Raw genomic sequence first — 27052 nt, forward strand, 5'->3', positions numbered from 1 at the left:
AAGGCTGTGGGGTAGAAGAAGTGATGGGAGGGGGGAGGAAGTGGTGGTGATGGTGGGGTTGGGCTGCAGCATTGAGCATGGCTATATAATTTCCTCACAGTAGACATGGGGGTATGGAGTGAGGAGTGATTGCAGGCAGGGAGGAGAGAGAGAGAGAGAGAGAGAGAGAGAGAGAGAGAGAGAGAGAGAGAGAGAGAGAGAGAGAGAGAGAGACGTCGACCTGCCATTATCATGGACTGGCTCGCCCTCCATTAGTAAGTAAGAGTCTCTGACAATGCCATCCCCGATTCGCTCAAATAAAACACAAAGAAAATGATGACAAATATACATTTTCTCACATATGTGCTTTGTGCCTCTAAAAGCACATTTACAATATCTTTATCCTTTATCTTAATTTTTCTACTACTGGTTACAGTTTCTAGTGACTTGCGATTTTAAAGCAGTAAACAAAGCTGAAGCATTTTTTTTTTCCGTATCTCCTTGCAGAGGTCAAATTTGCAGACTGAATCGCAAACGATTGCTGATGAGGAGGCTTCCTGTTACATCCGCGGTCAACAGCACCATCTGCTGGCGCCGTCTCGGTATTACACGGTGTCGGCTTGCACACTGTAATCAAAAGCCCTCCGGATAGAAGTGTGATTCTCTTCTATTACATTTTAGATTTGACCTCAAGTGAGATGTCGCTGTCCGTGTTTACTGCAAAGAAACAAATTAAAAAGAAAACAATGTATATATATTTCTCGAAGTGTATCTGTTATGTGAGAAAAAACAGTTCTTCAAACTGTCTTTGTCACAGTTCCGAAATTTTACGCAGAAATGAAACCCGACAGTGTGGATGTGCGCCAGGATCTGGTCGCACTAAACCGGTCAGGTGAGATTTCTTTCTGCGTTTAACAGATGGTGGATGTAAACTCTGTCAAAGCGGCGGGTGGGGAGAGGAAATCCGGAAATAAGGAACCTGGTTTCCTCAGTGCTTCATAAAATAAAATCAAAACAACGCCTAGTGGTGGAGGGGAAGTAAACAATTAACGCGCACACACGCATTGCTGTTGTTTTGTTGTAAATGTGAGTATTTGTACTTTTAAAAGTATAGAAGCTGATTAGAGCCACCTTTTGGGAAAAAAAAAGTTATACTTTTAATTTTGCGTTTCATTTACGCTTCTTTTCCTTTCGGCAAAAATACGCATTGTTTATCTCTTATTGTTTGTGTGAGGAATTGATACTTTTAGGGAGAGGAAATCGATGACCGCTATTGGCAACGGGATTCAAGAGTAACTGACTAGTTAAGTTGTTTTTTTTTTTTTTTTTAAACAACAGTAGTTTTTTTTTTTCTTGGAATTGTGTACAATTTGAATTCAAATGTTTGAAAGTAGAACATGACGCAGTGGAGTGTTGGTGCGTCTTATTAAATGTAACGATGACAAAAATAAAAACAAAGAGGGCAGTTTATTTTGAAGCAGAGGTTAGACGCGTTGGAGGCGCAGTGGCTGGCTTGACAGTCCGGGGGGGGGGGGGGGGGGTTCGGCTCCCGGCCACTAGGAGGAACAAGGAGGGAACCCTGTCCGGTCCCGGCGTGGAGAAGGAAGCGGCGCAGCGCATCCCCGTCGACCGCAGCAGCCCGGACACTGGAAGCCCGGAGCCCGGGGAGCTTTCAGGGAAAACACTTCCAGGACTTTACCGTACATGGGGACAAGAAATGGCCTCGACGGCGAGCGAGAGGAGGGCGTTTGCCCATAAGATCAACCGGTGAGACAGCGGCAGAAGTTATTGTTTTAACAGGGAGCGGCGTGTGAGAGAGTGACCTGCTGGACGGGACCGTACATGTAGCCAGCATGCTAAAAAAAAAAAAAAAAAAGACACATCCAAAACAGAAAGCAAGGCTGTATATCGATGACTGGACGCCACAGCGGGGCGGCACATGTCCGGGGACACTCTCTGTGCACTCCCGTGGGTTTTCCGACACTTTTATTTGCTGTAAATCCCGGTTTGACGCACACGCCAAGGGGCGCCGTTGTCAACAATGATTGAGCAGGTTGAGTGGAACTCCGCCAAGCAGACGTCTGCTGCCTCATTACGAAGCGTTTGAAACCGCTCGGAAGCAAGCGGAGAACAAGCGGAGAGACAGTTGAGGTGTTTTTGTTCGCCAGTAAAATGCCTGGTAGCGATTTTGTGGCAACCTGTTTCCACTTGTTGCGAACTGGTTCAGCCCTACGTGGGAAGCAGCAAACGAAGTGGAGATGTAGTGCAGAACGGAACCCCCCCCCCCCCCACACACACACACACACACACACACACACACACACACACACACACATACACACACACACACACACACACACACACAGGAGAAGAAGCCCCTGTAAAATGTGTCCTGTCACTTGTAATAACAACTTCATAAGAAGTGGGGCACAGCTGCAGCCGGGAGCCTTCTAAAAGTGTGTGTGTGTGTGTGTGTGTGTGTGTGTGTGTGTGTGTGTGTGTGTGTGTGTGTGTGTGTGTGTGTGTGTGTGTGTGTGTGTGTGTGTGTGTGTGTCCCACCACCACCCCATGCAATCCCTAGAATCATCACTTTAATGTTGCAACTACTCAAGAAACAAACTGAGATTGTGATCAGTGACAGGCGTGTGGTCAGTCCCTCTGGCACTGTGGCGTGGACACCATGGACTCTGGTCCAGGCGGCGTCACACAGCTGGACAATAACACATCCTGAAAACAAGTCTCCTGCTCCAGTCCTCAAGTCCTGTCTCCGGAGTGGGTCCCTGCGCTTTGTTCAGCGCCGGATGCAGGAAAGGGTGGGAAAGGGCGTTCAGGCTGTTGCCTTTTTACAGTCGATCGCTTTCCTTTTTCCTGTTTTAACCGAAGGTGCGCGGGGGGGGCGCAGAAACTGTTTGCACATGACAGTGCTTTGAGCCCCACTTTGTGAGACTCACCTTGACGGTGGGAGTCTCCCCGTGCATCTGAACAATCCTTGTGCGAGACGGAAAGGCACAGACCTTCGCTGTGCAACCGTGGTGGAAGTGCTGAGGCCTTTGCAGCTGTGTTTATGAGAGAAACAGACATTTTGTGGAGCTGGAGGAGCAGCTGCTTGTTGTCTCAGTGAGGGGATTGAGGCCTTTTGTACCCCCCCCCCCCCCCCCCCCCCCCCCCCTTTGCTTTGTCTGTCTTTAAGCCTCCCGTTTGCCGTTAGTTCATAAAGGCCAGGGACAGAGTTCTGGCTCCGTGCCTGTTCCCTAGAGCCAGTTTGCCACCTCTCTGTGACATCCGCTCGAATCCCTATTCAGAACAGCTGCTGCGTTTCAGCACTGCTACCAGTACCAGAAGAAGAAGAAGAAGAAGAAAACACGTGATAGGAGCAGGACTTAACAGTTTGTAACAGATATATCCGTAAAACTTATAAACCCAGCTGTTTGTCCAAATTTGAACATACCAGTATGCTAAAAGTGCTTCATGAAAATCTAACTGACTGTCACTGTAACTGACAGACGATCCCCGCAGCCGTAGAAATGTGTGTTTCTTATGTTGACTCTCATGAAAGCGAAGACATTTGGAACTGTGAAACTTTTCTCTTGCTCAGGACGGTTGCTGCCGAGGTCAGGAAACAAGTGTCCCGAGATTATGGCTCACCCCAGCTGTCCAAGAAACGAGGAGGCGCACACCACCCTGTGAGTCACCCTGTATTTAACCTGCCACTGCTTCAGGCCAGCAGGCCCACAGCTCTAATTTGCAAAGGTCCGACGTGGAAGGGTGTAACGTCGCAAAGTAGTTCAGACGCAGCTGTAGTTTTTAGGTTGTACCTGCGCCCAAGCATGCTTCCAGCTTGAATTCTCACTCAAAATAAAAGAGGAAGTCTTCATGTGTCATGAGCCGTTTTGGTTTGTCGCAAAGGTGAGTTTGGTTTCTTTATTGGCCAGTTATAAATTCATAAAGCCTGAACCCATACTCGAAATAAATTGTGATTTAGAGCTTTGTGTTTACAGAAGCCTGGAGGTACACTTACTTATACCTTGCTTAATGTGAATGTTGGCCTGTCTTCTCACTGTCCTGCAGTTTATAAATGTCTCTGATCCAGCTGATCAGATTATATTCTGCCACGACGGTCCGACTATAATTACCGGCACGTAATAGTCTCATGTTTGACTGACAGTTGCCTCTGACGGAGGTGGTGGAGCCCGTGGACTTCGAGGAGTATGTGAGCAGTCATGCTCCTGGGGTGGAGCCCGGCCCCCTCAGACAGCTAATGGAGTTCCCCCAGGACGACCTGGAGCTCCTCCAGCTGGACAAAGACTGCACTACACTGGAGCCGCCGCTGCCCGAGGAGGAGGAGTGAGTCCAACTAATAGCATCCTCTTCAACAATCCCACTTCTTTAACTCGCAACATTCCTCTGTGGTCTTTGCACAGCCACACGCACACAGAGCGTCAGTATCGCTTAATGGAAGAACAAACATCACTACAGATAGGAACAAAGCCTTTTCTCTTTGTGACACCGAATGGGCATCAATATTAAACGCATGCTTTGCTTCATTATTAATGTGCTTTTTTCTGTGTAGCTCGCTGGATCCCAGAGTGAGAGATGCCTTGGCAGTCTACACAGATGACTGGCTTGTCATTCAAAGAAAGTAAGCGGTTACGGTCGTGGCACCAGCTGAATTAACCGACGTTCTGTGTTTCATTAATTGTCTAGTAATACACACCACTTTCACTCGTGCGTGTTTGACACCGTTGACTGTTACAACATCACTGAGATTTTATTTATTTATTTTTTTCCTTCCTTCTTCTTTTTCTTTGTTTTCATAGATATCAGCGCTACAGCACCGCTTGCACCCCCCACAACTCAGAGCGGCAGAGGGAGAGGCAGCGAGGGCTGGTCAGACAGACCTTTGAACTGGACGAGTCTGCTGCTGCTGAGCGCCAGGAGGACCAGGTCTGTTCACTGGGGTGTTCAGAGAAACTATTGTCTTGAGTGGCCATAAAGTGCGCTGAGGTTAAGTTAGCAAGTTTTAATGGTGCGACAAAGTAAATGGTCAAAAGCAGTCACTCTCCAGAAACCTCTTCCTTCCTATGGTGTGGATGTAAATGAAGACGATGGTCAGCCAGTTAGAGCCATGTCTCATAATGACGACGAAGGCAGCGCGAGATGTGTTCTGGTAATCGGATGATTGTGGAATAGATAAGTGGATAAACCGTATCCATTATCTATTGCGCAGTCTCCATGCGAATCATATTAGAAGTGTAATGGTAATAAGGTAATGGGATCTGAAGTATATTGTTCCCTTTACAGCTCATCTTTGCCTGCAGGGAAAGCAATGTGTGACCTCACCTCCGAATCCCTGTGTGCTTCAGGATGACGCAAAGCGGCGGTCCGTTAGCATTGACGAGACCCCCCGAGGCAGCTGGGCCTCCAGCATCTTTGACCTGAAGAACTCCTCCCCAGATGCTCTGCTGCCGTCGGTGCTGGAGCGAACAGCTGCCGAGGACATGGACCGCCGCAATACGGAGGCACGCCTGCAGGGGCGCCACGATGACCTGCTGGGCCTGTACCCTCCGCCCGATGAGGTACATGTCTCATTATGTGGGAGGTATTTTTTGCACCTTGACCAATCTTGTACATTTTACATCGTGTAAACCAAGCCTTTTTAGATTGATTGGTATTACGATGGAGCGATTACCACTTTTTTTTTTTTTTTTTTTAATTATTACATGTGAAGATGTCTAATTTTACTTTTCTTTTCTTTTCATTGAATGAATGCTCTGTAGCATCTCACCCTGTGTATGGGGTTACTATATTATCCTCAGGCATGTTAACCCTTTATCGAGTGAGTGAGAAAACACATGCAAACATTGACCATGACGCTAAACTTAACATCAGGCAGACATACAGTGTGTACCTTTTATTATCAAAAACTCCGCTTGATGTATTATAGTAGTTCTCAGTGTATACCGTGTAAAAACATGATGTTAAAACCTTTTATAGATATCCATGTTGCATAACGTCCACATATACAATATACGCTGCAGTAGTGCTGAAGTCATGTTCATTTTGGATGATGATGATGATGATGATGAGGTTGTGGCATTGTCGTACAATTACATGTTTAGTCAGAAAAACAAAAGAAATCGTACAAAACTTTGAATTAAAGGCTGCACATGTTTTATTCTCAAGCCAAGTAGTAATTTGGTTGAATGCTTGATGTCATCATGTTTTTTCGTGTTTGAAGACGTTATTGTTAACAGCTGCTGAGATCCATACACAGTGGAAAGTTTAACTCTTCCCCTGCTAGTGAGACGCCCAGTTCGCCACAGTTCACCATAGTCTCAAACAGACAGGGTATAGTCTTAAGGTCAGAAGTGGCTCCTCACAATTGGAACCAGGAGGAATGTCCGTGCGTGTAGGAGCCCATTTGTTCAGTTCGGATGAACCTTATTGGATGTTCCCAGACAGCGGCGGTCCACACCGTCTGCTCGTCCAGCTCCTGCAAGAGAACAGTTTTCATTTGTTTCCTCAGCGTTCTCCTTTTCTGGCTCCATCCTTCTGTTTTTATCTGTGTACACAGCATTGTTTCTCTGCCTGTGCGTTGCCATGGCACCTTAGTAAATGTTATTCTGGTGTGTGTGTGTGTGTGTGTGTGTTTCTTTGTGTCAGGATGAAGCAGTGGAGAGATGCTCTCCTCCTGAAGTGCCCAAGGAACATTGTGGCCAGAGAATCATGGTCAAGTGTCTATCTCTAAAGTGAGGAACATTTGGGATATTACCGCAGACATTTAAATCTTCACGCTCCAATTATTGTTCCACATTGTGGATTCCCAGTTTTTGACATCGTCGTGTATTTGGCGTGTTTTGCAGGTTTGAGATTGAAATCGAGCCAATATTTGGAACTCTCGCTCTTTATGACGTCAAAGAAAAGAAAAAGGTAATTTTTGTTGTTGTTGTAATATGTCCGTTTATATTCAGTTTAATGAGTGTTCTTCCTGTGACTTTCACTCAGTGAAATCACTTACGTAATGCTGAGCTCATGCCTGGCTAATCGAATTTCCCTTGTCTCAAAAAGGTCTAAGTGGTCCTGCGGTCTAGATCACGGAGTCCAAACTGAATTACAATCCCTTGGCGTGCATTTCCATTATCATCATTCCTTGCCCCCCCCTCCCCCCCTGCTGTTTCCCACTTATCTCTCCTCTAATAGATCTCGGAGAATTTCTACTTCGACTTGAACTCGGACCAGATGAAAGGCCTGCTTAAACCTCACACACCTCACATCGCCATATCCACTCTGGCGCGTTCAGCCATTTTCTCCATCACCTACCCTTCGGCGGATATCTTCTTGGTCATCAAGGTGCAAAGAAACGCTGATCAGTCTCTGCACACCAAGGAATCACATCAGAGTGGGTCACGTTTATAGTTTGAACATGTTAACGGTAGTGCACGCTGTGTTCCAGCTGGAAAAGGTCCTTCAACAGGGAGACATCGGCGAGTGCTGTGAGCCCTACATGGTTATGAAAGAATCAGATTCCACCAAGGTAATGGAGACAAGATGATGTTTGAACTGTCACAATGATCATCACTTGCTGCCAGCATGTATGTGTGTGTGTGTGTGTGTGTGACCCTTTCGCTGTCTGGTCACAAGCCTTACTCAATTCTGTCTGGGCGGCTGCAATATTTACCGATCCCCCTTTGACAGGCTGACTTTGTTGGCAGTGGCAGGTACATTAGGTCACGCAGTGTCTTTCGGTCATATTGTCTCTCCACGCATTTGGCCGCAGCACAAAGAGAAGCTGGAGAAGCTGCGTCTTCAGGCCGAGCAGTCGTGCAGTCGTCTTGGCCGCTTTCGCATGCCCTTTGCTTGGACGGCCATTCACCTCCTCAACATCGTGAGCAGTGTGGGAGGGCTGGATCGCTCCGACCCGGATTCTGACTCCGGTACAGTCGCCTCTGAACACTTCCATACACGTTTTATCTGTGATCCATGCATCATGTCACATCGGTCCTTTTTAAAGCCTCATATTTGTTTTGAAGGAATTAGTCAAGAAATATCTTATCTATATCAACTTTACAAGTTAAATCAGACATCCTGTACGCAACGGAATGTCAAACAAACAAGCAATGTTACATATATACAGTTCACCATTCATTAAATGCCTCGAAACGCTCGTTGAATTCCTATTAGCATCAATGAAGATGCACGACATCCAGGAGGAGCTTTGTTTCATTTGTCTTTACAGAACTGCTTTTGCGCTAATGTTTAATTAGATATTAGTTGTACATATCTGTGTTAAGCCTTGTCCAGAGCTATTTTTGTGGATTCACGGCTCTGACTCAACCAGTCCAAAAGGTGACTTTTTCTGTATTTAAGCAATTCTATTTTAGATCTACTTCAAAGTTCAGGGTCATTGTTACACTGCAATAGTTCACTTCTGTTAGACTCTCACTAACATCTCACCTTTTTTTTTTTTTCCTATGGTATTGACTTATATAACACTTACAAAGAAAAGCCCATTTCTTTCAGAAAACTGGTTTCAAATGTTTCGCATACGTATGTCAATGTATGCCGTTCAACTAAAGACTTGTTTTTTTCACATCTCATTGAACAATAATCCAAATTTTCTGTCTGCTAGAACGAAAGAGTCACGGGACGTGGAACGAGAGAAAGAAGAAGGGGTTCGAACGGATGAGTGTCGGGGACGACATGTGTAACTTTGCCACCTTCCGTCCAGCAACACTTACTGTCACCAACTTCTTCAAACAGGTCAGATGCTGCCGATCGCTGTGTCTCAGGATCTATCAGTGCTGCTCCGGTTGTCCTGATCCTGATAGAAAACTGTCTAATTATATATTTGGAAATGAAGTCGTCTCCGTACTGGAATTGAGGTGGAAGTATATCTTAATGACATTTCGAGAGTGTTGTGAAATGTAAACTCTGCTCTGCCGTGTGTGTGTGTCTAGGAGGGGGATAGACTGAGCGATGAGGACCTCTACAAATATCTGGCAGATATGCGCAGGCCTTCCTCTGTGCTGCGGCGACTGAGGCCGGTCACGGGTAAACAAGACGTGCTCGTTGGGATCCGAGAGTAAATGTTCACAATCTGTTCTTCACGTTTCTGACTTGTGGCGTCTCCCCGACTTATTTTGCCTGGCAGCCCAGCTGAAGATCGACATATCTCCCGCTCCGGATTCGCCTCATTACTGCCTCTCACCAGAGCTGCTTCACGTCAAGCCGTATCCAGACCTGCGCGTTCGCCCGACCAAAGAAGTGCTGGAGTTCCCTGCTCGATACGTTTACACACCACACACCACCTACAGGTGAGTGTCTGTTGCACACGAAGACAAGACAGTTTCATGACATGGATCTTAAATTGGAATGGGTTTTTATATGTTGTTTTTAATTGCGTGTTCCTTTTTTTTTTTTTTTACCAATCTGCATTTTCTAAATACAACCCCCCCCCCCCCAAAAAAAAAAACCAAAAACACTAGTTTTCTGAAACAAAATCTTTAATAAATTAACAATTGAACATAATTTAAAAAAATATTTACTGGACACACAAAATAGCCAAAATAATAAAAAAATAAACAAATGAGAGCTATAATAACAAATAGATAACAAGTATCGATGCTTAGCAGGGTTGACTGGGAGTGCGCTGATGTTAAGGAGTTGAGATCTAGCTGGACTTTGTCCTAAAATGACGGAAACGTATCTTCACCCTGTAGAAGAAGAAGAAAAAATGAGATTTAATTTGAAAATGGCCATAAATTCTGTGAAAAGTTGAGCTTCGGCGATTTACCATCTCCTGCAATTTTGAGATCTGTTCATTCTGAGCCTCAATGATCTCCTTTTGGTACCGCGTTATCTCTTCTAAGCCTCTCAAGATGACGGAGTGCTCCATGGCTCTTTCCTGAAAACCACAACAGATATATTAATGTGGCATCAATTGATAATGACAGAACCTGATATTGGCAAGCTGATGTAACAGTGAACATGGCAGTTATGATCATTCTGTTACCTGCAGCTCTCTGAGGGTGAGAGGTACGTAGTTGTCCAGGTGTATCTGCAGCCTCGTCACCCTCGTGCTCATCGCCACCTCCTCCTTCTCCACGGTGGTCAGCGCGTCTTTACTCATCTTGGTTTGAGCCTCTTGTTCGGTCATCTGCTCCTGCCAACAGACCATCTGCCCATATTATCCTCTCCCCACAACAATGGCCCCTGTGCAGCTGCTCACCCCAGATTGAACGCAGCTCTTTCAAACATATTTTACTCGCCAATATAAAATATGTTCATGGAAAATACATTTTGAAGTCACACAGCCTTTGGGAGATTCGCGACAAGACAAGATTGATGCCCAAGCATCACTGAGGATTTTATGAAGCCATAGTGTAGGGAATGTGGTTTTATGAAATCACCAAAGAGCTACTTTGTTATGTCTGTTCTCCCTCTGAAGCAAATGTAATCTGATGAGGATTGTAGATATTGAACAGGCTGCTCCAGCATGCTACACTGAGATCTCAGTGTGATTACACTTCTCGGCGGTGATCCCTCTCTCTCTCTCGCTCTCTCTATTTACATCACCCCATGCATTCCTACCTGTAGCAACTCTATCACAGCTTTCATCTGTTTCGCCACTTCCACAGCCTCCTCAGCCTCCCCCTCCACATTTCGCAGCGTCCCCTCGTGGCTCTTCAACGTCTGGCTGATTTGCGCTATGTGTGCCTCTGTGTTCGTATGAACGTAGCTCAGGGACTCGCTGAGCTGTATAACGCCAAACATCAGCACGTTGACCTCTTCCACTGGCGCGGCTCTGTCCTCCGTCCTGCTGGTCTTTCTGACGGGGCCTGCTTGGACGGCTCCGAAAGCTCCAGCCACACACAGCAGCCTCCAGATCATGTTCGAAAATAACTTCCGCTTTGTTGCCGTTTCTTCTTCAAATGTCAAAATGTTTTCTTTCTTCTGTATTTAATCCAGTTCAAGAAAAATGTAGCATCAAAAGTTTTTAAATTGCATTTTATTTTTATTTTTTTGTGGTCACAGCTGAGTAAAGGTTCTCATCCTCAGCCACCAGATAATGGCGATGAAGTGTGGCTGCTTCCTTTTATATCGATGGTGTATATGCAATAGCAGGTGAAACATTAGCTCGGTAGTGGTTCGATCACGTTCTTGTCAATGGCCCGAGCCTGAGTGACCTCCTCTTTCTAGTTTAACCCCTGAGATGGTCATTTTGACAACTGGGTCACAGGTACATAATAATCTGTGTCGCTCTCGTATGTGTTATGAAAACGATGCATTGTTTGACAGTGAGCAGTAGCACGTTATGCGTCATGTGTTACCATCCGACGTATCAGTGGCTCCTGCATTGTGGATGAAATCAGCTGTTTCAAGTCTGAACTGCAGTAAACTCTAATGTTTAACTTGGATGGGAGCTGAGGTGACCCACCAGGTAAAACTAATACGGGGTCACATTCTTGCTGTGTACACATACAAAGCTGCCTATCTTGTTTTTTTTTTTTTAAAGGATAAGACAAAGATGTGTTTTTGTTAGTCGTCAGTAGCGATTGAAGTGTGATTACGTGGGGCGTTGTATTGACGGTTAGGTAACACAACAAGTTGAGAGAATTGTCTTTCAAAATGTCTTTGTGGCCGTTAAGTATAAAAGAAAATGTGTTTAATTCTTTGAAAAGAAATGAGAGAAAGTTTGCAACCTAGCATTAAAGAATTAACATGGGGGGAAAAAACTATAATATATATTTATCTCTCTTCTATGAGCATTTATGCAACTTGGTAAAGATAGTTGGCAAAGATAGTTTGTTGATTTCTGTCCTCTTTGTAGATATACTGTTTATTCTCATTTATTCATCTACCTGTATCTTTTTTTTTTGTCTTCTTCATGTTGAAGTGTCATCGACACTTAGCATTATATTTTCAAACATGTTGCACACATGGAAGAGGAACTGTCGGAGAGGACAATTTGTGGTTTCCCCTTAAATGAGACACATAATTACATTACTTTAACTGCAAGAGTGAAGTCCTTAATTCTCCTTTATGCTTCCAATAAACGGTGTATTCATGTTGAAGTGCTATGTCCCTTCTCATCTCTGTGTAGAAGTAGCTTTTTCAGTCTGTTAAATGTTTTTTTTTTTTTTTTTTTTTTTTAAAGAGTATCTTCTTCTACAGCAGCAGGAAGAATAGTTGATGTCCATAGTGGGGCTTGTTTCAAACACACCTGGCCTTCTTTTGTAGTTGGCAGGTGTGAATATCTCTTCAGGGAGGGTAGTTGTGTGTTTCTGTTGCCAATTTATCTTTTTTTTTTTTTTTTGCTTTTCTCCCCCCGCCTTGGCGTCTCGCTTCCTTCTGCCTCCCAGGAACCTGCTCTATGTTTACCCTCAAAGTCTGAACTTCAGCAGCCGCCAGGGCTCGGTGAGGAACATTGCAGTGAAGATGCAGTTCATGGCAGGAGAGGATCCCAGTCAAGCTTTACCGGTGAGTCACGGCCGGGGACGATCAAGTGACTGCAGTGCGTTCTCAGGAAAACTCAATCCCAGATACAAAGAACTGCTTGAGGCCGTGACATACTATATGTTTGTTAGTTTGGGAGATGGGAACTTCAAAGCAGCCATTTATTTGTAAAATTTTTTAAGCAGTGACGGTTTATGTAGGTTTACTGTGTGATGTTTTTGTTTGTTTTTTTGTAACAATGGTGGTATTAAAAGGTAATTAATAATTACAATTATGCCGTACTATTTTCACCAGGTCATCTTTGGAAAGTCGAGCTGTGGCGAGTTCATGAAAGACGCCTATACTCCCATCATCTACCACAACAAGTGAGGCGCAGTCACCCGCTGGTCGTCTGCTCCGTTCTCTCCCCCTTTTCTTTGCCTTATTGCTGAACCCGCTGCGTGACTCTCGCTCATCAGATCTCCGGAGTTCTACGAGGAGATGAAGATGAAGATTCCTGCCAACCTGACAGACAACCACCATCTGCTGTTCACTTTCTACCACATCAGCTGCCAGCCCAAACAGAACACTCCTCTGGAGACCCCTGTGGGCTACACTGTGCGTATTCCTCCTCCTGGCTCACATTTAATCCCGCTCACCCACACAATCCCTTGTTTGATTGGCCTCTCTGTTGTCTTGCCATCCGTAAGAGATCGTGTGTCTCTCTGTCTGCCTGCAGTGGATTCCTCTAATGCAGCACGGACGACTACGCACCGGCTCCTTCAGTCTGCCCGTCTCTGTGGAAAAGCCCCCTCCGAGCTACTCTGTGCTCACCCCTGACGTACGACTGCGTGTGTGTGTGTGTGTGCAAGAATATTGTGTGTTTGCCATCACCTATTGCACTGTGATCTGTCAAACGTGTTGCGTGTCCCTCTGTGACAGGTTCAGCTCCCAGGCATGAAGTGGGTGGATAATCACAAAGGAGTTTTCAATGTGGAGGTGACGGCGGCCTCCTCAGTTCACACTCAGGTACGTCTCAGTGTCTGTTACACTCGGGCTTTTGCTTTCACCTGTGCTCTGTGCTCCCAGTTTGTAAAAGCCCCATGGTATTAGTTTAGTGTTACAGAGAGGTCTGGTAATTACAATAATTTGCATTCGTCGCTTTATTGACAATTCATGTAATCGTGTAATATTACAGTGGTCTAGAACAGTTGGACAGTTTAGTAGTCTTTTTTTTTTATCTGTTTCTGCAGGATCCTCACCTGGATAAGTTCTTCACTCTGGTTTACGTCCTGGAAGAGTACTCCTTCCCTTTTCGTCTGAAGGACGTCATCATAACCGAAGCCAACATGGAGGGAGAGCTGAAGGCCAGCATGGCCGCGCTGAGAGGGGCTTTGCTGGACACGTGTGTCAGGTTCCTGCATCAGCTGCTCAACAAGCTCATCCAGCTCATCGTCTATCCTCCAGTCATTGCGGGACAAATCGGTGAGGAGACACTCCGGGCTGTTTCAATTTTCACTCTGATTTCGAAGTGTCAATTACTAGCTGGTTCTTAATATCTTACCCTGTATTTGATTTTTCCATAATTTTATGTTTTGGTCAAATATGTGAACCAGAGTTTAGTTTGGGCAATTATTGTAAGCTCTTTCTGATAAATGTGCAGTGAACCTGGGCCGGGCTGCGTTCGAATCGATGGCTTTGTTGGTCAACCTGATCCACAAAAACCTGGAGGGAAACCAGGACCAGCACGGGCGCAACAACCTGCTAACATCCTACATCCACTACTGCTTCCGCCTGCCCACCGCTGAGCCAGTCATCCCCACGGCAGGTGAATGAAAGGCTCCGTTGCTTGTTGTCTAATTAGAAGCATCCTCATGGGAACATTTTTAAATCTCTTCTATTCCCATGTTAACCGATAGGCGGCAGCAACCAGTCGTATGAGATGCCAATGCAGTATGCAACGATCTCGAGGGCTACGGCTCGCCCGAGCAGCCTGCAGCTTTCCCGCTCCAAAAGCATTAGCAACTCCAACCCGGACCTGGCTACGACACCGGTGTCCCCCGATGAGGAGGTGCAGAGGATCATCGGCAGCAAGGTGAGCTGTGCTTTTGCACTGACCCCGTCCCGTCGGTTTTAGAATATGCAATTTGCATTTTATTCCTTTTTTTGGAAGTAATCTGCTCATGCTCGTTTGAAAAATCTGCACTCTTTGTAATATAAGCTTGAAATGTTGTTCCAGACAATGTGATGTAAAAAAAAGGTATTTTTATGTTTTTATTATTCCAAATTCACAATGTTTACCTTTGGTATTCCGCCAATATTGTTTGATATTCTTTTAAATTGTGTTTCACAACTCTTTACAGAGGATTCAATAAGCTCAGGGAGAATGAGACCCCTGTGCCAACAGTTTAATCACACAACTCTGTCAACTGTGCAGTAAAGCTTTGTGCCTCTGTCTCATGTGTTTGACACAGTACCTCCAGCCCTTTGTTTTCCCATCCCCAGCTTTCTTTTCTGCCCTCATTTTTGTTACTTCCTGATTTTCTCCTTCAAAGAATCTCGTGTTTGATAATCACCCTTCCCTTCACTCACTGTGTCCTCGCCTCTTGCCACACTATGTGTGCGTGTGTGTGTGTGTGTGTGTGTGTCCGGTGGCTTACGGCAGGGCATTGACCGCTCGCACTCCTGGGTAAACTCTGCTTATGCCCCTGGGGGCTCCAGATCTGTGCTACGCCGGAACCCCAACTCCAGCTGCGATCTCAAGCAGGTGCCAAATCCTCCCGCCTCCTCCTCCTCCTCCTCCTCCTCCTCCTCACTTTCACCTCCTCCATCCCGCACCACCCTCTGATTAACACTCTTGGGTCATCTCCTGCGTCAGTTGTCAGGGCATCTATGTGTGTCTGTCCGCGTCTGTCTCCGCTGGCCTCATCCCACCTGTCACACCTTTTCATCCTCGACTGCAACCGTTTCCACCTTCCCGCTGCGTTCTTTGTCTGCTGCCTAACAGACCGTGTCCGCGGTGTTTGACACGGAGCTCTGCCTGAGGGCGCGCTGGACTTCCTAACCAGCCTCGCTCTCACCAGAGTTCACAGAGAGAGTTCTGTGGCCGCTCATCCACTCTTCCATGCATCCGTTTTCACATCACGTTGTCCTCATCTCTTTGTGTTCACCTCACCGTCACTCCATGTCAGCCAAACGACCGCAGCTGCAATCGCATGTCTGCCTTTCTGGACAGCGTGGCCTTGTTTTCAGTTCCCACAAGGCAGATTACAAAGAAGGTAAAACCGACATCGACTGTAACCAAATGTAACAGTGACTGACACATTTTTTTCATGTCCTAACATACAACAACTTTTAACATTCATCATCATCCAACATTTTTATATCAACTGTTTCCAAGCATCAGTTACTGTAGGTATATAGTTTCAGTATTGTAATCAGTCTTGAATTCAAGGCCTGAAATACTGTTAGAGCAGATGCAGGAAGCTGTAATTATTACGAAGGCCACAAAAATGTTATCTTCGCTACCAGATGGACGATTGTGACAGTTTTTCCTGCCAGAGGTATAGACAAGGCTTTTAGTTGCAATTAATTAATTGCAGTGTTTACTTTTTTTCACATTCCCATGTGGTTAAAATACATTTCCTTGTCTCATGATTTGAACCAAAACATGTCACTATAAAGTATCACCAGGTCTTTTGCAGAGCTACTGATTCAAGTGTGAATTGTCGTTAAGTCATTATCGGTTAACATTCTCGGTATCGACAGCTAATATTCGACGAGTTGTTAAACAGTTGTGATGTTTTCCTCCTCTGAACTCCCGTCTCTCTGTTGACTCCTGTGTAGCTGCTCCACGAGGAGCTGGCACTTCAGTGGGTGGTCAGCACCAGCGCGGTGAGGGAGGCGGTGCTGCAGCAGGCTTGGTTTTTCTTTCAGCTTATGGTCAGTATCTAATGCATCTGTCATGAGAATAATACCTCTAAATATTCAAAAGCGCCGTATTGATCTCCATAAAGTCAACACTTTCAAATAATTGGTTTTTTGTATTCTTTTTTTTTTCTTTTTTTCTTTTGCCACCTCCTAAAGACAAAGAGCATGGCCCATCACTTGTTTTTGACCGCAAAGCTGGAAGTTCCCAGACGTCAGCGCTTCCCAGACCGCTTTGTGGACGACATCGCGGCACTTGTGTGTGCCATCAGTTCAGACGTCGCCAACAGATACCACAAGGTACAATAGCCCTCAAAGATACACACTTTTAGGAACTAACCTGCTGGGAGTTCATTAGTTCGCAGTGAATTGACCAGCAAAAATTCTGCTGATGTCTCTTCTTTCACACCATGAAGTTTTGCCATAAAAATCATCATACAGTCATTTATGTTTTCTTTTAATGTTGTGTTTTGTCATGTAACATATGCAAGCTTCCTCTTTCTCTCACATAACTGTTTCCTCTCTTTCTGTCTGGATGAATGTCTCTGTCTCTCCCTCAGGATGTGGAGCTTGTGGAGAGGTTAAACAGCAGTCTGGCCTTCTTCCTGAACGACTTGTTGTCTCTTATGGACCGGGGCTTTGTGTTCAACCTTATCCGCTCCTACTACAAACAGGTGCCCACTGCTCTGCCGTCTGTACTATCTCCCTGTAAACTCAAGCATCCAAACACGCTCTCTCAAATCCCCATCCCCTTTTGTGTTGGACAGATTGCCAACAAGCTTCACACAGCACAAAATCCCAGCTCGCTGAATGCCCTGAGGATGGACTTCATTCGCATTGTCAGCAGCCACGAGCATTATGTCATGCTCAACTTGCCGTGTTCGACTCTGAGCCCTCCAGCCTCCCCCTCTCCGTCCACGTCTTCCACCACTTCACAGGTACTGGAGCAGCCTGGCACAGGTTCTCTTATTGAGATGTAGCTCGTTTGCATCTGTGGCTCTTCAGTAGATATAAACAAAAAGATGTAAACGACCTAATGTCATGAATAATACTGAAAAAAAAGAGCCACATTTCACCCACACACATTTCTCCCTCTGTGCACAGACATCAGGACACAACTTTGATTTGAACTCTTGCATAATCACATCTTGTCTTCTGTTTAATGCACAGAGTTCAGCTTTCTCCAGCATGGTGCAGGACCAAGGTGTGGCCACCATGTTTGAGTTGTCCGTCCCTTTTCGCCAGCAGCACTTCCTTTCCGGCCTGGTGCTCACCGAGCTCTCACTCATCCTCGATCCCGACGGTGAAGGGTGAGTTCCTATCAACCACACAGCCTCCCGCCGACTCAGTCTTTGACATAAAGTGTGATATAACTTATCAAACTTAAACTTTATATGCTTACTTTGGTTCGCGACTGATGTTGTTTTCCAACCCGCAGGGTTTTCTTCCTTCATAAAAAAGCCATCAGTGCTGTTCACTCGCTCTTGTGTAGTCATGACGCAGACCCCCGGTACATGGACCCGCAGGTCAGAGCCCACATCGCTCAGCTCTACCTGCCTCTCATCCTAATCGTCATGGAGACACTGAATCAGCTGCACGACTTCTCCGGTCAGCAGAACAACCCACTCGTGTCCTTCCTCCAGCTCCTCAAGATGCTTCTGATTTATTTTCGAGTATTATCGTACCTGAGAGAGCTCGCTTGCTTATTTCTTTGTAGACTCCTCGCCTGCTCGGGTCCGCCATGCCTCCGCCCACACAGACGATGCTGACCCAGACGGTAGCAACACTATCAGTCAGTCTGTTGCCATGGCGATTGCCGGCTCCCCCTTGCCGCACGTCAAAGCCAACCCGTTTGCACTGCCCACCGTGGTAAGTGATAGCAACGCGGGTCAGAGCGTTCCCCTCGGGGCCTACAGCCTGACCGCCTCTGTGTGGGGGGGCTGCTGCCTCAGTTTGATAAATGATCACTCAGCACAGACACTCATTTGAAAAGCTCTCTTCCAATCCCGTTCTCATGTGACGTACATGCGCCCCATTTACCCTCTAGGGGGCTCTCTGTCCTTTCTTCTTTTCAACTTAGCTCAAACAGCCATTTTGTTGTGTTTTGAAGCAGATCATGAGATTGGCACTGAGTTTGTGTATTTGTCTTCATCAGACCGGCCGGCAGTCCAGCTCTCTGTCAGCCGAGTGCAGCAGGACCCTGCTGGTGTGTTTCCTGTGGGTGCTGAAGAATGCAGACGCAGCTCTCCTGGAGCGCTGGGTGTCAGATTTGTCTGTGCTGCAGATCAACCGTCTACTAGATCTGCTGCATCTCTGTGTCTCCTGCTTTGAATACAAGGTACAATGTTTCGGCCAATCACATCTTTGGGCGTGTTTGGTCCTCCAGTACAAACAGACGTCCAGATTCCTAGTATGCACAGTTTGCGCACAAGTATTGATTACATTTGTGTTTTGTTTACTACAGTTTTTTTTTGTTTGTTTTTTTTCCTTCATGAAACGTATTTGATGCACTTTTAATATTTATTAATAATATTTATTTAAATCAAAATCATAAATGTCTGTAGTGGCATAAACTACATTATTTTAAGTATTTCAATAAAAGTGTATCCAGATTAGTGCATGTATTGAATGTGACTGAGAGATTCTTCTTCTTCTTTGTTTTCTCTTGCATTCTTCTCTTAATTAAACTTGTTGTTGTTGTTTGTGGTGAAAACAGGGAAAGAAGACTCTGGAAAGGATCAACAGTCTGACATTTAAAAAGTCTCAGGACATGAAGGCCCGACTGGAGGAAGCCATACTGGGGACTATTGGAGCTCGCCAGGAGATGGTCCGCCGCTGCAGAGGTAAGTAGCACTAATACATAATGGTGTGTGTGTGTGTGTGTGTGTGTGTGTGTGTGTGTGTGTGTGTGTGTGTGTGTGTGTGTGTGTGTGTGTGCGTGTGCGTGTGCGTGTGCGTGTGCGTGTGCGTGTGCGTGTGCATGAAGTCTTAATGTTTTTTTTTTTTCCTTCTTGCATCCACAGAACGGAGTCCGTATGGCAGCCAGGAGAATGTAAGATGGAGAAAGAACGTCACTCACTGGAGACAAAATACAGATCGAGTCGACAAGTATGTTCTTTACATTAGTGAGACAACTCAACCAAAGACTTGACATATGTGTGGGCGGAGTGCTGAAAGTATCCCCGGATGATTTTTGAAGCCCGATTTCTCGTGTGCATGTTATTCAAAGTTTTTCCCCCCCAAATGTGATGAATGCCACTGACTATTGTTGAACACTGCCTTTCAGGTCTAAGGCTGAGGTGGAGCAAGAGTCTGTTGTGGATGGAAACCTGGCTACAGAGGCCTCCCTGATCGTACTGGACACCCTGGAAATTATTGTCAAGGTGAGAAACGGAGGGAGAAGAAAGCCACCTGCTTTAATTACTACTCTTGTTTCCACGTCAAACTTTCTTGTGTCCATGTTCGCTTCCAGACTGTGGTGGCGTCAGAGTTGAAGGAAAGTGTTTTAGGCGGCGTGCTGAGAGTGCTTCTCCACAGCATGGCAGGCAACCAGAGCGCCCTCTTCCTGCAGCACTGCTTCACTACACAGAGAGCTCTGGTTTTCAAGGTACACTGCAGTTCATATCAGTGTGTTATACTTATTACATCAGCGCGATAATAATTTAACATTTAGTGCGTTACATTTGACGAAAGGACAACAGTGTCAAGTAAAAGTTTGCGTGCAGTTCCCAGAAATGCTGTTCGAAGAGGACACAGAGCTTTGTGCGGATCTGTGTCTGCGCCTCCTGCGTCACTGCAGCAGCAGCGTCGGCTCGGTCAGGAGTCACGCTTCGGCCTCTCTCTACCTACTCATGAGGCAGAACTTCGAAATTGGGAATGTAAGTTTAAAGACTTACGTGTTTTGTCTGTTAATTACTTCATGGGCTTTCTTGGGCATAACGCAAAGCGGCCACTCTGCTTTGTGTCCTGTACCAGAACTTTGCGCGAGTCAAGATGCAGGTCACAATGTCTCTGTCCTCGCTGGTGGGAACGTCTCAAAACTTCAACGAGGAGCACCTCCGTCATTCACTCAAGACAATCCTGACATATGCTGAAGAGGACCACGAGCTGCGTGACACGCCTTTCCCAGAGCAGGTATGTAACCTCAAGTTATGTCATGTTCAGGTATAATGTATAGTAAAACTTCACATGGTGTGCTTTTTTTTCTTTTGTTTTTTAATCTAACCTACAGGTACAGGATCTGGTGTTCAACCTGCACATGATTCTTACTGACACTGTGAAGATGAAAGAGCATCAGCAGGATCCAGAGATGCTCATCGACCTCATGTACAGGTATGGACACGGTCATCGAAAAGTCAGTCAAATGACAATGAGGTGCCACAACCTGAGGTTTCGTTCACTTTTCCAACCTCAGGATTGCTAAGGGCTACCAGAACTCCCCCGACCTGCGCCTGACGTGGCTTCAGAACATGGCTGGGAAACACTCTGAGAGAGGGAACCACGCTGAGGCGGCCCACTGTCTGGTCCACAGCGCTGCTCTGGTGGCAGAATACCTCAACATGCTGGAGGATTGCCGCTACCTTCCCATTGGGTGTGTCACATTTCAGGTGCGTACATGGTGAAGGTTAAATGGACTCCCACTTTTCTTTCGCATGACCCATTTCCTCACACAACCCTGGTGATGGTCGTCATGCGAAGTGCCTGCGCGTCGTTGGGAATCTTTTAGAAAGACATATGGACTGGATTGGAGCTCCTCTTCCAACCGACTCACAGCCACCCACATGCTGTTTAATTTAGACACAGGCTTTCAAACTTGTCAAGCAACCACTTTTAAACAATTTAGTTCATTCTGCCATCATTTTTTTTTTCTTTTTCTCTCCCCACAGCACATTTCATCCAACGTATTAGAGGAGTCAGCCGTATCCGATGACGTCCTGTCCCCAGAGGAGGAGGGCATTTGTGCCGGGAAGTATTTCAGCGAGTCGGGCCTGGTGGGCCTCCTGGAGCAAGCAGCTGCTTCTTTTAACATGGTGACAGTAACGCAGGAGAAGTTTAAATTAGTATTAGTTGGCCCAGTGCTGTGTGTTTAACTGTGGTGCCATTCCCCTGTCGCCACAGGCCGCCATGTATGAAGCCATAAATGAAGTGTACAAGATTCTTCTGCCCATCCATGAAGCCAACAGAGATTTCAAGAAGCTGGCTACTGTGCACGGGAAGCTTCAGGATGCTTTCAACAAAGTCTACAACCAAGTGAGTTAACAGTTTGATCTGAAAGTCTCCAGCAAATAACAAACATGTTGGTGTTAATGAGAACTGGATTCTGATTTCCTTGTTGTCTTTTCTCAACTTTTGCAGAGCTCAGGATGGGAGGTAACGACGCACACTGACATTTCCAGTCCATCTTTATTTGAGGTTAAAGTGATTAAACCCTGAAATCTATTTTGCATTAATGGTGTTTTTCTTCTTTCTCATCTGCTTGTTTTCTTCTCCGTTCCTGTGTGAATGACATGTTACTGGTGAGTGATTCAATTTTGCTTTGACCAAGTTAATTATTGGGTTTTTTCTGCACCTCTTTGAAAGTGGATTGCATTTCGTTGCTTGGATATTTCATTTTTCTTAATTACACTTACCGGTAAACTGTAAAATCATCATGACTTGTCAAGACGTGGCTTTTATTTTTTTTTGTCTTGATACTGTGACAGAGTTTTACTTTTTACTTTGCATTGCATTTAAGATCTCATTTGGACTTCTCTTATTAGCAGAATAACTCGCTTTAATTTAACGTGGCTGCAAAAAGAGCCATTAAATAGAAACTCTTAACAGGAAATTCTTTTCCCCATGTACCCAACCCGAGTGCTCTTGCCTTTGACACTCTTTAAATCACGGTTTCTTTCCTGTCGTCTCCAGTATCTAGAGGATGTTTGGCACCTATTTCAGAGTGGGTTTCTATGGCTGCCAGTTTGGAGACCTGGACGAACAGGAGTTTGTCTACAAGGAACCATCAATCACCAAATTAGCCGAGATCTCCCACAGGCTCGAGGCACGTTGACTCCTCGTGATACTCGCACAGAGAATCCTTAGTAATTTATTGGGAACATTTGTCTGAAGATGAATCTTTTTCGTGTGCAGGAATTTTACTCGGAGAGGTTTGGCGATGGGGTCGAAATTATCAAGGACTCCAACCCCGTTGACAAAACCAAGTTGGATTCCAACAAGGTAAAAACTAATTGTCCTTTTGCATTCGATAGGAAAAAAATGGTACGGATTTCTATTTGACTATGACTGTGCTGCCGACCACTTTAGGCCTACCTCCAAATCACATACGTGGAGCCCTTCTTTGACACGTACGAGCTGAAGGAGAGAATAACCTACTTCGATAAGAACTACAACCTCCGGACCTTCATGTACTGCACTCCCTTCACGCTGGACGGCCGTGCTCACGGCGACCTGCACGAGCAGTACAAGCGCAAAACCATCCTGACCACCTCCCACGCCTTTCCCTACATCAAGACGCGCATCAACGTGCTGCACAAGGAGGAGGTGGGTGAATGTCCTTCGACCGATGAGAGGTCACGTGGCGGCAGGTTGTCGTTCATTCTGTCGTCCCGTGTTTTCAGATCATTCTGGTTCCCATTGAGGTTGCAATAGAAGACATGCAGAAGAAGACGCAGGAGCTCGCCTTTGCTACAACCCAAGACCCCGCCGACTCCAAGATGCTGCAGATGGTGCTGCAGGGCTGTGTGGGCACTACAGTGAACCAGGTATGACTGAAAATGTTCAGGGTTTATTGCCAGAGTGCTTTCATAAAGCCAAAAGGCAACACCTCTTTTGAATAATAATCCCATCACATTTAGACTTCAGTTGTGGGACGGAGTGTTAAAGCAGTCGGAGACATTCCTCGGCAGATGTGTAACAGTTTCTCCCCTCACAGGGCCCCCTCGAGGTGGCGCAGGTCTTTCTCTCAGACATTCCTGATGACCCAAAGCTGTTTCGCCATCACAACAAACTGCGCCTGTGCTTTAAAGACTTCACTAAGAGGTGATGACACACTCCACGCCTCCAGACAGACTGTTGTGCAGCTAATAAAAACAAACACCAACTGCCCGCTTCTTCCCCGGCTCTTTTTTCACGCAGGTGCGAGGACGCCTTGCGGAAAAATAAGTCCCTGATTGGACCAGATCAGCGGGAGTACCACAGAGAGCTGGAGAGGAACTACCACAAACTGAAAGAAGCTCTGAGTCCTCTCATCAACCGCAAGATCCCCCAACTGTACAGAACGCTGCCGGCCCAGACTCCACAGACACAGAGGTAACCTGAGACATGAAGCACACACACACACATACACACACACGCCTACGCACAGGGACTCACAGTGAGATCATACTGTTTCTTGAGCCCCATCAGACCAACACAAGAGCAACATAAAACCCAACTTTATGACTCTCCAGGCGATACACGTACACAGACCATTTGTCACCGGCGATCGGACGTGAAAACAGATTCAAGTTTCACGTTTCAAATCTTTCACACTTCATACCGAGACTTTACACTTGTCAATGCGAGCTGGGGCCCTTTCTGGGACACTGCGCATTGATGGGGTACGGGAACATGATTTCTACTTTGATCTCTTGACTGCAGATGTGTGGATTACTGGTTCGTAATCAAAAGCAGTTACAGACAAGAGCACCTGCCAGAGCAAAGCTGAGCCACAAAGGGAAATATAATATCATAACAGTCTTCAGATTTTAAGGGGGGAAAAAAAAGTCAAATATAGAACTATCTCAAGGCTCTGTGAGGTAAAGTCTGATATTTATTCCTCAACACGTCATCAATCTGCCAAGCTGTCTGCCTTAAAAATGTATGAAGAAGAAAATATGAACTTTTGATTATTACATTTCAAAAGTCTTATTAGCCGTTTCATTGTCTAATTTCTTTTAATCCCTTTGGTTTAACTTATTGTGTACTTGTGTTTTCATTTCAATATTTGCAGTTCATTGTTGTTCATTTAAAAAAAATTTCACTTATTTTGCAACTTTTCTTTTCCTTACCTGATATGTCTTATGTCTTATGTTGTTTTTGTATTATTATTATTATTATTATTATTTCTTCTTGATGTACAGACTTATCCATTTTGTCCATCGTCTAAATCAGAAATGTCAAACATTTAACACATAGGTGCTCTATAAATAAGGTTTGATTTGATTTGATTTGATAAGGCTCGTTGGTCAAAACCAGCCTGCAAGTGGCTCTCGTCCAGCCCGTCAAACCACCAAGCAAACTGTAAAAAAATCAAAGAAAACATTGATCTTTCAGAAAAGATTTCATAGTCGGGGACAAAGCAAAACACTGAGACCTGAGATTTCATTAAAATTGATTGAATTCAACATGTTGAATTGAGTCAAAATTGAGTTATGTTGCTCATTTATTTGATATTTCATAACATTTTACCTCATTTTTTTGTTTTGAAACACTGTGTTCATTCAAAGTGAGACAGTTTTTAGTTAGAGGTTGTATTGACATGGAGGTTTTTTTCATTTTTTTTTCTTTTTGAGCTGATTAACATGCACATCAAAACACAATCATTTTTCTGCACCGTTATATGGTATACTTAATCCAATAAGAGTTTATTATGGTCAAATATTATTAATAGACCAGTGGCTATTCTGATGTCTTCATGCATGTATATATGCATTCTGATGTGTTTGGGCTTTTTTTTTTGTTATTTGTGCAATTTATATAAAAAACTAAATGAAAACAGAGGCTATTTTCAACAAGATTAAAACACAAGGTTTGAGTTTTCTAGTACAAATATGTTGTCTTAAAGGAATCTGATTATGTTATGTATTAGTTGTTTTTCTTAACGAGCATTGAAATGTTTCAGATCTGATCATTACAATTAACCGATTGCTCGCGATTATTTATTCCGATTTGTATGTTTTTTTTGTTGTCATGTAAACTGGTTCACCTTTAAATCTCACTCCATCACAGTTGATTTTTTTTAGGAGTTACAGAAACAAAACGCACGAGAAGTTTTTTGTAATTAATCATTTCTTTTGCTTTCGCAGGAACTCCTACAGTAGATCCAGTCTCCGCAGAGTCGAATGTTGAGGCCCAGAAAACTGGAAAACGACACAATGTAGAAAGCTTTAGAAATATCTGCCCCCCCCCCCCACCACCACCACCACCACCACCACCACCATCACCACTCCCCAGACTTCACTGCACACCAACTGTCACACACACACACACACTGTCCTGCTGCTCTTCCAGCTCGTTATTTCACCCCATCACCCCCCTCCAGGCCACCCAGTTTTGCCGTCTCCACCCCCCACCTCACAATTGCCACCACACAGCAACGTGAACACACACACACACACACACACACATGCAGTTGGCCGTCACCTCGCTCCCCGCTGAACCGTCTCCCCCGTCACACCGCGCTCACACCTCTGTCGGCTGTTTATACTGGAAGGTTATCTGCTCTGTAAACACCGGCAGTTGGAGTGAGGCTCATCGATGCCCACGTTTATGAACAAAAGCTTTCTAAAGTGATCCCCTCAAGCTGGATCCTGGTTTTAACTTCAGGGTTTTTTTTTTGTTCTTTTACACACCGAATGCAGCTTGTACCCAAAAAGGTTTTGTCCCTCGGTGCAGATGTTTTGGTTTTTGCTTTTGAAGAAGCTGTCGGTTGTCTGCTTTGTGTCACCGGCTTTTTTTTGTATTTGAATTTGTATGAGTTTTCCTTTCAACTTTCCCTGGTGGTAATCACTGCCAGACTTAGTTATTAAATAGTACCAGGGAGTTTTCTTTTGTTATCAACAGACCAAATAACACACATTCCTTCCCTCTCAACTTGTCACCTTTATCCAGCCGACCCTCGTTATAAAAGTTTGATACGGGGAGGCGTTGCGCTCTTTCTCTGCAAGCTCAGGTCATATCAGTCCTTACATGAAACATACACGCGTGGGAGGGAACAACGGGCAGCGTGTTGTGTTCAAACATGTTTTAGTTTTTTTTTTTTTTTTTTATTTTAACTGTGAAGTTGTCCTGTAATGCACTGCAGTAACATCAGATGTTTATCTCAGAAGCTCTGACGACAGCCAGGCAGTCATCTTCGTTCCACACAAACATATTTAATCTGTGACATTTACCGTCACCCTGCAGTAATACATTTCCACTTTATAAACATTCTGTGAACTGGTGTCAAAAAGCACTCCAAATGTTTTATAGACATCAAACCACTCTGGCTGAACAAGAGTTGCATCCTCTGTAGCTGTTTCCAACTACTGTACCTATTAAATTGCACTTTTGTAAACAAATTGCAGCACATTAACACTGAAATTTCCAAAAGAACTGTGCTTTTGTTATTTTACAAGGCTGGAAACTTTTTGGGTTTTTTACCATTAGAGAAGCATTTTTATTTATTTTACACTGCCTTCTAATAAAGATCTCTTCTTACATTGCTTGTCAGCTTTGATTTATGAACAACATCTTGACTGTCCAAACATGAATTACTGTTATCTCCCCTGTTTGTTTTTGTGATTTCCAGAAGTCAAATAGCAGATTCTGTATTTGATAGCAATGCCATGAAATTGGCATATAAATCATAGTGATGATGATAATAGTGTACATTTTTATTATTTTGTATATTTCTATAGTCAAGAAATCCATAATTTAGAGTCCGGACGCAAGAGAAGTGAACTTGGGATCA

General features: G+C 44.9%; 1 protein-coding gene across 1 annotated transcript; it reads left to right on the forward strand.

Annotated features, from left to right (window-relative positions):
- The first annotated feature begins 1574 nt into the window (after positions 1 to 1574).
- Positions 1575 to 26804, forward strand: dock6 (dedicator of cytokinesis 6). Its single transcript, XM_080510989.1, has 49 exons — positions 1575 to 1746; positions 3575 to 3662; positions 4145 to 4323; positions 4550 to 4618; positions 4797 to 4923; positions 5343 to 5555; positions 6643 to 6728; positions 6843 to 6909; positions 7180 to 7329; positions 7433 to 7513; positions 7757 to 7913; positions 8609 to 8739; positions 8937 to 9030; positions 9131 to 9293; positions 12342 to 12459; positions 12730 to 12800; positions 12894 to 13032; positions 13154 to 13255; positions 13357 to 13443; positions 13668 to 13899; positions 14078 to 14242; positions 14334 to 14509; positions 15080 to 15181; positions 16261 to 16356; positions 16501 to 16641; positions 16902 to 17015; positions 17109 to 17279; positions 17512 to 17651; positions 17780 to 17949; positions 18059 to 18210; positions 18497 to 18679; positions 19058 to 19184; positions 19365 to 19449; positions 19628 to 19724; positions 19814 to 19948; positions 20067 to 20219; positions 20317 to 20475; positions 20573 to 20673; positions 20756 to 20948; positions 21228 to 21371; positions 21460 to 21591; positions 21697 to 21711; positions 22256 to 22381; positions 22471 to 22557; positions 22645 to 22881; positions 22959 to 23102; positions 23273 to 23379; positions 23476 to 23649; positions 25407 to 26804. The coding sequence occupies exons 1-49, from the start codon at positions 1697 to 1699 to the stop codon at positions 25447 to 25449; spliced, it is 6273 nt and encodes a 2090-aa protein (XP_080367115.1). The 5' UTR covers positions 1575 to 1696; the 3' UTR covers positions 25450 to 26804.
- Positions 26805 to 27052: the final 248 nt, after the last annotated feature.

The sequence above is a fragment of the Blennius ocellaris genome (assembly GCF_963422515.1).
Source record: "Blennius ocellaris genome assembly, chromosome: 16".
Taxonomy (NCBI): Eukaryota; Metazoa; Chordata; class Actinopteri; order Blenniiformes; family Blenniidae; genus Blennius; species Blennius ocellaris.

What these genes read in the sequence shown, in the direction of transcription:
- dock6 (XM_080510989.1), top strand. Translation starts at nt 1,697, where the DNA reads ATGGCCTCGACGGCGAGCGAGAGGAGGGCGTTTGCCCATAAGATCAAC. An exon ending in TTTGCCCATAAGATCAACCG is followed by an intron (nt 1,747 to 3,574) that starts GTGAGACAGCGG and finishes TCTCTTGCTCAG; the next exon opens with GACGGTTGCTGCCGAGGTCA. An exon ending in AAGAATCAGATTCCACCAAG is followed by an intron (nt 7,514 to 7,756) that starts GTAATGGAGACA and finishes ATTTGGCCGCAG; the next exon opens with CACAAAGAGAAGCTGGAGAA.